Source organism: Apostichopus japonicus, chromosome 23, assembly GCF_037975245.1.
Source record: "Apostichopus japonicus isolate 1M-3 chromosome 23, ASM3797524v1, whole genome shotgun sequence".
Classification (NCBI taxonomy): Eukaryota; Metazoa; Echinodermata; class Holothuroidea; order Aspidochirotida; family Stichopodidae; genus Apostichopus; species Apostichopus japonicus.
The window spans coordinates 3671481-3683481 of record NC_092583.1 but is presented as its reverse complement, the minus strand read 5'-3'; the positions used below and the strand labels follow the sequence as shown (position 1 = coordinate 3683481).

Below are 12001 nucleotides of genomic sequence, written 5' to 3'. Positions count from 1 at the left end.
CATGCAAAGGGGGTTACTAGCAGGTAGTTTAAGGAGTTTGTAAGTAAACCAGAAGTACTTTTGGTAAGCATGGCTGGACACTCCTTGACCATGGAGCTCTTAAAGTGGTATAAGGGAAACATCAGACCTTCTCTCATTTCAGTACTATATAAACAATGGGGTCATGAGCCTGTAGTGAGAAAATTTTGATATATTAGCCTACTCTAAATATATTAAGTATGCAGATGCAATCATTTACATATATGTAAAGACACCAGAAAGCAGGGGATCTCAATTAATTTTCTGTGAGGTCCAGAGAAGAGTATTGGTTAGAGTGAAGGACTATCACTATATTGTTCTGCTTCCTTCATGAATTATTCACTACTACTTCATGTAACTTGTTATTTGTAAACATTTTAAATGCATGTTGTAAAAACAAAATAAATGAAATAAATAAATATGTAGATTGAGCAAGACTGTATGGTGTTCTAGCCTAAGATGTTAAAAGTCTGCAACTCTGTATACCTGATAAGTGTAGCATAGGCCAAACTGTATGTTATTCAAGCCTTAGATGTTAAAAGTCTAGAACTCTGTATACCTGATAAATGCAGCATAGGCCAGACTGTATGGTGTTCTAGCCTAAGGTGTTAAAAGTCTAGAACTCTGTATACCTGATAAATGCAGCATAGGCCAAACTGTATGTTATTCAAGCCTTAGATGTTTAAGTCTAGAACTCTGTGTACCTGATAAATGCAGCATAGGCCAGACTGAATGGTGTTCTAGCCTAAGGTGTTAAAAGTCTAGAACTCTGTATACCTGATAAATGCAGCTTAGGCCAGACTGTATGGTGTTCAAGCCTAAGGTGTAAAAAGTCTAGAACTCTGTATACCAGATAAGTACAGCATAGGCCAAACTGTATGGTGTTCTAGCCTAAGGTGTTAAAAGTCTAGAACTCTGTATGCCTGATAAATGCAGCATAGGCCAGACTGAATGGTGTTCTAGCATAAGGTGTTGAAAGTCTAGAACTCTGTATACCTGATAAATGCAGCATAGGCCAAACTGTATGGTGTTCAAGCCTAAGGTGTTAAAAGTCTAGAACTCTGTATACCTGATAAATGCAGCTTAGGCCAGACTGTATGGTGTTCAAGCCTAAGGTGTAAAAAGTCTAGAACTCTGTATACCAGATAAGTACAGCATAGGCCAAACTGTATGGTGTTCTAGCCTAAGGTGTTAAAAGTCTAGAACTCTGTATGCCTGATAAATGCAGCATAGGCCAGACTGAATGGTGTTCTAGCATAAGGTGTTGAAAGTCTAGAACTCTGTATACCTGATAAATGCAGCATAGGCCAAACTGTATGGTGTTCAAGCCTTAGATGTTAAAAGTCTAGAACTCTGTATACCTGATAAATGTAGCATAGGCCAAACTGTATGGTGTTCAAGCCTAAGGTGTTAAAAGTCTACAACTCTGTATACCTGATAAGTGCAGCATAGGCCAAACTGTTTGGTGTTCAAGCCTAACATGTTAAAAATCTGCAACTCTATATACCTGATAAATGCAGCATAGGCCAGACTGTATGGTGTTCAAGCCTAAGGTGTCAAAAGTCTGCAACTCTGTATACCTGATAAATGCTGCATAGGGCAGACTGTATGGTGTTCAAGCCTAAGGTGTTAAAAGTCTACAACTCTGTATACCTGATAAGTGCAGCATAGGCCAAACTGTTTGGTGTTCAAGCCTAACATGTTAAAAATCTGCAACTCTATATACCTGATAAATGCTGCATAGGCCAAACTGTATGGTGTTCAAGCCTAAGGTGTCAAAAGTCTGCAACTCTGTATACCTGATAAGTGCAGCATAGGTCAAACTGTTTGGTGTTCAAGCCTAACATGTTAAAAATCTGCAACTCTATATACCTGATAAGTGCAGCATAGGCCAGACTGTATGGTGATCAAACCTCGGGTGTTAGAAGTCTGCAACTCTGTATACCTGATAAGTGCAGACCTTGCTAAACATGAAGGCCATCTGTTAATATTTTTTATCTATGATTTGTCACGCTAGTATGCCTGCAGTGTTCTTTTTGACAACAGCTTCATTCAGTGTACTGTTGAACACCTTCAGCATTCTTTCCACTCTTTATATCCCTCCATATCTTTCCTCCCCTCCCCTGCCCCTCCCAACCCCCAGTATCGCCCTGCCTGATGACTCAACTTGTTGTCAAAATATGTTATACTGAATCTCTCCTTCACTTGCTCTTTTGACAGGGCCTTTTGGAGGCCTTTGACCTTTGCCCCTCCGATGACCTCAAGGCTCTGATCCGTGCAGGTATGGAGAAGAGGCAGATGGAGCTCGTGAATCCGGTGCTCTTCGAATGCTCCATGAACGGTGACGCAGCGAGGATCTTCTGCCTCTTGGAAGATGGAGATGATGTCAACCCCCTCACCTCTAGCGGAGATTGGCCCGTTTACATGGCCGTAGGAAATGGACTTCTTGAAGTATTGAAACTGCTACATGAGGTGAAAAAGGACAAGTGATTTCATAACAAATATTTATTTTTAACAATATTTTAATTATTTAATTTTTTTTGGGGGGGAGGGGGTGGCAAGAACATTGTGAAGTTTGACTTTCTTATCAAAACTTACAAAAAAAGGGCAATTTTGTCTGATAGTTTTCATGTACTGCCCCCGTAAGAATTTGACCAAATCCTTATTCAAAAAATGATCACCCCCAAACTCTGTGTCAACCATACTCTACATTGCCTGTTTGTCATCCTAATACTTTTCCTGATTTTGATTTGTTTTTCTACCAGAGGGGTGGGGATATTTTAAGAGTGCACCCCCAAACTGCATCGACCTTACTCCACATTGCCTGTTTGTCATCCTAATACTTTTCCTGATTTTGATATTGTTTTTTCTACCAGAGGGGTGGGGATATTTTTAGAGTGCACCCCCAAACTGCATCAACCTTACTCCACATTGCATGTTCAAGAGGGCTGACAAATGTAACAGATTACCTCCTCAACTTCTCCAAGTCCTACGAAGAAGTGTCCACATCGAGGTCCGTTGCTACGGAACCCTCGGTGACTGCGATCGATATCAACGCAGTCAACGGTCAGGGTCTGACTGGTCTTCAGTTGGCCGCTGCAAAAGGTTAGGCTTCATGTCATGTTTTATCTCAATACCTATATACTACGTGATAAGATATTATATAACGTGACAGCAAACAACGTTGTTTTTTATGCCTCTAACCCTGGGGTGGGCAACCTACGGCCCGCGGGCCATAGGCGGCCCGCCAGTGCCTTTTTTTGCGGCCTGTGAGATGTCTCAAGAAAAAGAAAAAAATCAATCTATTTTATATCATCACAAAAAACGAGCTAGCTGCTTAGAATTTATCGGCACTAACGATGCGGTCAGGTAGGCCTATTATCCCCATTAATTATCAACTGCACTGTTTTGACATTATGTTTTTTTGAATACAGATTAAGCACACACTCCTATTGCTTGAAAGTCCTCGGAATCAAAGGTTTGAATTCAACAGCAGGTCATTGGTTAGGTGCGGCCCAGTCAATTTTTCACTCCTTACATCTGGCCCATTCATTCAAAAAGGTTGCCCACCCCTGCTCTAACCCCTCGGACAATTCTTGCGATACATTTGCCACTTGTGGTGCTATGTAAAATTGTTTACAAAAATGTCTTAGAGTTTTGTAGCCTAAAATCATATCAAATACAGATTCTGGGACATTTTTGTGTCTCATTTTTGGTACATGAGCCACACACCTCTCGTCTGTAGCTATGTTTTATTGGTCAAACACACACAGGTTTTTGACCTTCTACAATGACCTCAAGCGTAGCTTGGGAAGGAGGTAAAACGAAGAGTGTTGATTATCCAAATTGTATGAAATACCAACATTGGAGCTGACCACAGAGCTACTGACCGTTGTGAAACATTATAGCAACTTGAAGTCACAACATTCTCACTCTAACTAATATAATGGACAGGAAGTACTCTATAAAACTAAATTGTATTTTCTTCAAAAGTAAGGCTTTACCCTGCAGAGTTTATCCTGAGTCTGTGTTAATCGATACCCCTGCAATAGTGTACTCGGTGCCTGAAAAATTCTGTTGACAAACATGTCTTACATAACCTACAACTATGGTACATCGCGATAACCTTGTCTTAAGACGATCGCAACAGCAGCAGTACGGCGTTACCACAGTGTCCCTGCTGTAATTTTACTACGATCACATCGCTTTGGGCTTTGAATTAACTTCCAAGATCAATGCATATAAGAAGTATATCTGCTACTACTTTAAACGCCACCCACACAAAACAGTTTGGCAACCTTGTATTTTCTGTAACTGGAGCCAGGCTGTGGAACGACTTGCCATCTTTGGTTGCTAATCAATCCACATTTCTCTCTTTCAAAGAGCTCTGAAGACAGTTCTCTTTAATGAGGCCTTTAAAGACCAACTATGGAGACTTTTCGATGAACATAAAATCCCACCATTTTTCATGTATGTAATCCTTCACTGACTCCAATTACATTGCTGTAATTAACTTTACCAATTTCGGACGTTAAATAAGTGAAAAATGGGACGAAAAGTCAGCTTCTATTTCAGACATTCCTGAAACATTCCTAAGACATCAGGTGACCATGTGACGTCAACGTTTGTATACCTCACTCACAACTATACATTTAGTGTGTAAAGTCGTATACTTGAGCTGCCAAAAACATCAACAATATTACTCCTTTTTCCTCAAAATGTCACAATTCTGTGTTGTTGGAGGTTGCAGTTATACCTCATCCAACAAAAGCATCAGCTTTTTTAGATTTCCGAGTAAAAGAACCGACGTAAAACGCCGCAGACTTTGGATCAATTTTTTGAGATCCACGCGGAAAGATTTTTAACCCGGAGTATCTCATGCCCATGAGTCCACATGCATGACCCTGCTTCTGTGTATGCTGCAAATGTCTCATTCTGTGAAAATTATATACTGTCGATAGCTGTGTCGGACCATGGTCGGACATAGCTAATGTGAAATTGACCGTAAACACGCCCTGGACGTCCTTACATGTAACATTATATCACGCAATTGACAGTAATATATTTACTGTAAGAGATGACATCATGACCGTATATATATACCGTGCCAAGGGTATAGCATTGTTAGTACATGTACGGTAGTTAGTTACAACTCTGACCGGCGTTGTCTCACAGCATGTGTAAATAGCCATGTTAGGATTTATCTATTTCATTTGTTGTATTCCAGTATCGTGAGTTCGTGATACATGTGTAATATTGTCCGTTCTGTTTATTCCGACATCTGCATGGTCCAAGGAGTTGAATAAAAACGGTAGTATATATGTAGCGATCGGACGTTTTATTTCGTTAGTGACTGTCTTGTGATTGTGGGATGTTAGTACTGGTCAAGGCCAGTTTCAACTAGACCTAACTCTATGGAATTACACAGACTCACGGTAGTTTTTCACCCAGGATTGAACAAGAAACGTGGATTAGGATATTCACTGCTAAATTTGTTTATTGACAGGATACTTTTTCTGTGTTTGTATACTTTTGGATATTAAAACGAGTAAGTACTATATAAGTATATTGTACCGTACGGACCTATTGACGCTACGCTATGTAAAAGATGCCTCCATTTGAGTGGAAATTTTGCTAATAAAATAAGCAATTTAACTAAAATTTCTGCTTATAATTGTCTTAAAACTTGTTGTTAACCTTCATGTGTTCTTGTTTTAAGCTAACAGCTTTTCAAACGCTCGAAATTGGAAGTCAAAAACAGTACAATTGTTCGCTATCTGTGTACAAACAGTGCCTATATCAGCGTTTGATTTTCGCGGTATACAAACTTTGACGTCACACGGTGACCAGAGGCTCCTTTGGGTCAATCTCTGTTTTCAGACATTCCAGAGGTTCATGTCACGTGACTACCCAAAATGTCCATTTTCGTGGTCGTTTTTGATGGGTTATAGTAGGTTTTCGAAGATTATTTTTTACACATGTTGATTATGGGTATGTAAACTCCTAAATTAATGGAAAATCTCAAAAAAAAAAATTGCCTCCATATTTGGTCTTTAAGTAATCCTCTTTTTTCTTTTTTCTGTCTTGTTGCTGTTTCTGTTGATTTGTATGTGTAGTTTTTGCCTTGTAAAGCGCCATAGAATATCGTTTTAGATATGGCACTATATAAATGCCTTATTATTATTATGCAAATGCCACCCAAGTTGATAGACTTGTGTGTTCATCTTAATCAAGAAACAAATAATATCTAAGCTGAAGGTGAGTGTGAATTGGAATCAACAGTATGACACAAGAACGTCAATCAAATCTATTTTCACCATGCACGGCTTCGGTGACAATATTTGTAGTGCAAATACAGTGCTTCCAGTTTGATAGCGCCATGGGTTCCTCTGTCCGGACTTTATTATTAATGTTAGCCATTGCTTTATGACTTCTAATTAACTGAATCAAATACATGGTCTATTAATTTCATAAAAACAATGGAGAATCCCTTGGATGGCATTCGACTTATTTTTCCTTGCCGAATATTAATTAATAAGTTGTAAAACATGTCGTTGGAGGTTTTTAAGTTCTTAATGCTTTCCTACTGGGCTTTGCCTTGCTACATAACCATATCCTTACTATTCACCAGATTCTGTGGGGCTTTTACCCATTTCTCGAAAAATGTTGAGATTCAGTTTGTCCTCAGCTTCAGCAGATTAAGACGTTAATGACTACAGTCCGATCACGTATATACAAAAAAAGCATGACATGGTTTATATTGGGTGCTAGCTTTGCTTAGTTCTGGCAAAACCCAGATATATGGTTTCGGTGTATGTATGTATTTTAGATCCTCCAGCAAGCAGGAACTGGCAAAGAAGCCATCATTGGTTTAACAAAGCCGCAAGCCAACCGAAGTCAGTCTCTTAGATTCATATTTAACGTCCATGATTATGAATTGTCAATTGTCAACAACTCTGTAACTGGACGACATACATTAATCTGGGAGTGACTCGAACTCGGGACCTAATTATGATTGAAAGGCACCGGCGTTAACCACTGAGCTAACACTCCTAGTGTCAGCACTATGAACATGTAGTAGTCTATAACATAAAGTTACTTTAAGAAAATCAGCTGGAAGCAATAACAACATACAGTAGTGAAATTGAAACTATAAAGCAAATAATTTGTATATATAACCATATATTGTATTGAGTCCACTTGAACGAAAAGAAAGTGCTCCATTTTGAAAGAAAAAAGATTGATCTCTTAATACTACTTATGACAATAGTTCAGAGATTGTTTCACTTTGTTTATGTGTGCTGGTATTGTCGTTACCTATTTTTAGTAGTCACATGAGTTTTTTCATTTCCTCTTTTAATAGTCACATGAGTTTTATGCAGTGTCATGTTGAATTTAATAGCTTATCTATGATACATTTGAGAAATTCTGAGAAAAAAATTTCAGTATAGATATCCAAAAGTACTTAAAAATGCCTAAAATATAATATAAACTATACAGCATGTGATTCAGCATGTCAAACTGCATGCTATCATTCACAACATCTATTTTTAAATGTCGCCAACTTTTCTCTCAATTTAACATGGTCGTTTTATTCACTGATATGTTCAATGTTGAGACTTCGTTTGTCTTCGACTTCAGCAGATTAAGACGTTAGTGACTTCACTTATATCCAAAATAGGCATGACTTGGTTCTTGTGGTGTTAGATTCACTTAGTTTTGGCAAAACAGAAATACGGTTTTGTTTTTCCATTCGTTAAGACATCAATGTAACTTTCTGTTTCTACTGGGAGATATTTTTAAGGGAGTGGAACTATGCTGATCTTATTACAACCATTTCCTTTATCAGAAATGAAAGTAAAAACATTTCGATAATCAAGTGATTCATATGTAATTGTCAGCATAGAAACGAAACCAAACAGGAAATAGCCTATTGAAGGTACTAAACATAATGAGAGTTTATTAATACACAGAGATGCACAGGTGCAAGGGAAAGTTGAGAAAGGTCAATGAAAGGACATACAAGCCCAACATTCATTATTGATCTATATGGTAGAGACGATTGCCTTGAAAAATTTTGAGCAACTTCCCCCAAATATCTAAGAATTAAACCTCATTCCATTTGGGAGATTTACCTCCAAATAATCGGTCATATCTCGTCTGTAAGTAGAGGTAGGCATCCAATTAGAGGGTAGCTTTAATTTTTTTGGGGGGGCGTGGGGGGGCACTTTGTTATGCATAATAAATCGTATTTTCATATCTCTTTTTTATAAGCCTTTGACGAAACGTTGCGATTAGTGCAAGCTCAAATCAAAGTCACATGCCTCAGTGTCCCTTGAAAATTTGTGTCCTTTCCCCTCTTGATTCCCTGACATTTGAGGACATCTGAGGACATTTGAGAACAATTTACGAAACAATTACCTGTTAAAGGATTCGTAGATGTCCAGAATGATTGACCATTATTGACTGTCTAGCATATTTGAGAATCTTACAAATTACAAGGGAAAAAAAGAGAGATAAATAGTTTTTGAAATATATGTGAATACTTGAATGATAAATGTGAACACTTGAACTACATAGCCCTTTAACGCTATGCTGGTAATTACACCTCTCAAAGTCTCAAGCCTTACATACTTGAAACAAGTACAAAGTTGAAAGATGCTTCAAGGAGCTGCAGGGCTTGTTGATTAATGCATTTTGTCGGTTGACTGGTTTAACATAAGTACAATGCATTGAGGAGTAAAATGACAGGATTCGATTGGTTTTTTTTTTCCCGTCCCTCTTCAATATTGGGATACATCTCAATATGAACACACTATTAAAAGACATTGGTATTATTGTTAACTCTATATCCCCATAGGTAAAGTTGGAACCCTATCCAATCAAATGTCCAAACAAAAAAGTGAAAATGATAGGAATTTTTTTTTTTGTATGAACATAAGTAAAGTAAATGAACAGGATTTAATACTGTTTTTTTTTCTTTTGAGATGCGGGGGGGGGGGGGGGTGGGGGGTGGGATGGAGGAGTGGCATGGAGAAAATGGGATCTCTTTATGAGGTATTCTAATGATGTATATGCTGAAGGACTCTGTGAATAGTTATGTGGCATGCTGTGTAGTGTCTTACTATGAAAATACTTTTACAGTTTCAATTTTGCTTTCCCTTGTGGATACCCTCCTTCATCCCTGCCAAGAAACGACAGTTAATCATTAAGTTTTACTGCTATTGAAATCATATCATTAAATGCAGCATCAAATTGGTTGTCAATTTTTTTTTTTTTTTTTTTGGCATGAATTTCTACTAAATGCTTTCCTTGTTTATCTCATTTCCTTATTAAATAAATTTAATTGCAAACAGTGTTATGAAATGACATAAATAACATTTTTGATTATCAATTGATGCATAATTAATTGTTAGCATAGAAACAAAACAATCAGGAAATAGCCTCTGGATGGTTATTAAGATGATTGCATTGAGGAGAGAAATAACAGGATTCAATTGGGATTTTTTAAAATTTGTTATCCTTCCTGAAAATTGGGATACAGCTCAATATGCATACAAGTCATTGGTATGATTGTTAACTTGATATCCCCATAGGTAAGGTTAGAATCCAATCCAATGTCAAAACAAAACTGTTCTGTACACTAAAAGAATAGTTATTTATATCAATTTTTAAATCCCTTCACCTTAAATATGAATAATTATGAATGATTACTGTCAAATGAAGAAAAACAAAACTATACAGCAAAATTTTCTCGGTTTAATGTTTGCCAATTTTAAGATTTGGAGATAAACACTGACTAATTTAGCTACTTTGTTCCAGCATAACCCTTTTTTACTGTTGATGTCTCAAGATCATGGATATCCCTTCCTCCTTCATCTCCCCACTTTGCCCCTCTCAATCTTCCCTTCACCATCCCCTTGGCCCTTCATCACCCCCTCCCTCCCACTTTACATCTTTACCCCTCCCCAGTTTTATATGTTTAGTCTTACTAATCTATTTCAGCATAACCTATTATTCTGTTGATATCTCAAGATCATTTATATACCTTAGCATTTCATCACCATTGACCCTTCCCATCTTCCCCTCTCCTCTGCCCCCCCGACTCACCCCCCCCCCCCCAAAGTTTCATCTGCTTAGTCTTTCAAATCATTGTCTCAATTTCACTGCAGGTTTTGCAGAGGTAGTGAAACTTCTTCTTTTGAACGGCGCCAGCTCGGCCGTCTTGGGCGAGGACGGTTCTCTCTACCAATGCGAACAGTTTGAGGGAGTACAGGCCGTGATCGAGAACCACAGGAAGAGCAGAACGGACGATATGATGCTGAGCATCAAAGACAAAAAGAGGTTTAACTATCTTCAAAAACATTGGCAGGTGAGACGAAGCTGGTAGTAGTAGTAGTAGTAGTAGTATAGTAGTAGTAGTAGTAGTAGTAGAAGTAGTAGTACTAGTAATAGTAGTAGTAGTAATAGTAGAAGTAGTAGTACTAGTAATAGTAGTAGTAGTAGTTGTAGTAGTAGTAGTAGTAGTTGTAGTAGTAGTAGTAGTAGAAGTAGTAGTACTAGTAATAGTAGTAGTAGTAGTTGTAGTAGTAGTAGTAGTTGTAGTAGTAGTAGTAGTAGAAGTAGTAGTACTAGTAATAGTAGTAGTCGTAGTAGTAGTAGTTAGTAGTAGTAGTAGTAGTAGTAGTAGAAGTAGTAGTACTAGTAATAGTCGCAGTCGTAGTAGTAGTAGTTAGTAGTAGTAGTAGTAGTATTAGTAGTAGTAGTTAGTAGTAGTAGTAGTAGTAGGTTGAGTCTCGTCTATCCGACATGCTCAGTGATTAACCTCCGCCACGTATCACGTGTAGTAGTACTAGTAATAGTAGTAGTAGTAGTTGTAGTAGTAGTAGTAGTTGTAGTAGTAGTAGTAGTAGAAGTAGTAGTACTAGTAATAGTAGTAGTCGTAGTAGTAGTAGTTAGTAGTAGTAGTAGTAGTATTAGTAGTAGTAGTAGTAGTAGTAGTAGTTGTAGTAGTAGTATAGTAGTAGTAGTAGTAGTAGTAGTAGTAGTAGTAGAAGTAGTAGTACTAGTAATAGTCGCAGTCGTAGTAGTAGTAGTTAGTAGTAGTAGTAGTAGTATTAGTAGTAGTAGTTAGTAGTAGTAGTAGTAGTAGGTTGAGTCTCGTCTATCCGACATGCTCAGTGATTAACCTCCGCCACGTATCACGATCTTGTGCAAGGTTTATTGCTTCCTCGAAATTGTTAATGTTAACGTCCTTAAATTTCGACTTAATTTTTTCCAAGCAAGGTAGTCACAGGCCTTCCTACTGGTTTAGCAGTATGTCTCAGTGCTTCTCTTAAAGCAACCTTTGCTGGAGCGTCCTCCTGGAGTCTTGCTACATGACCGAAAAATCTCAATCTTCTATGTGAGACTATGGATGACCAAGGTGTTTGGTTGGTTTCATTGTAGAGCTCATCGTTTGATAACCAATTGTTATTGGTCCATCTAATGTTGAGAATATAACGAAGTAGTCTCCTGTGAAAAGTGTCAATTTTGCGATCAAGATCCTTCGTTGTGCCCCACAGTTCACAATTGGCACCCTGCAGATATTTTTTTTTCTTATGTAAGGTTTATTTCATGTCACACTTTAAGGAACTTGTTTCAAATTGGGTAGTCTGAATGGTACGGACATCACATTTCTGACGGCTCAAATTTAGGAGTGTTTTGAATCATGATATGGGACTCTGGGCCGAATAGAGCGTTATTAAGCGTTGGAAGACTGTCCCTAACTGGCTGTGATCAGCGTTCCTCGTTACACCTGTCTACCCGAGGACAGTACCGTTTATTAGCTCACAGTGATAGTATCAATGCTGCTTTGGATCAGAAAGAAAAAAAGACTTTTCCTGCCATTTTTTTTCCAACTGTTTTAAGCAAGAAAGGACCCCATCACATATGACTGTTACTTTTAAACTAGCACTGTTGGATTGCAATCTACAGAACAGTT

General features: G+C 38.0%; 1 protein-coding gene across 2 annotated transcripts in view; it reads left to right on the top strand.

Moving 5' to 3' along the window:
- LOC139964995 (uncharacterized) overlaps window positions 1–12001 on the top strand; it is a 202447-nt gene that overhangs the window by 17435 nt on the left and 173011 nt on the right. For both annotated transcript variants that reach the window (XM_071967130.1, XM_071967131.1), the window contains exons 11-13: window positions 2239–2490; window positions 2895–3123; window positions 10191–10390. In XM_071967130.1, coding sequence (XP_071823231.1) covers window positions 2239–2490; window positions 2895–3123; window positions 10191–10390 — 681 coding nt within the window. The remainder of the gene's footprint in view (window positions 1–2238; window positions 2491–2894; window positions 3124–10190; window positions 10391–12001) is intronic.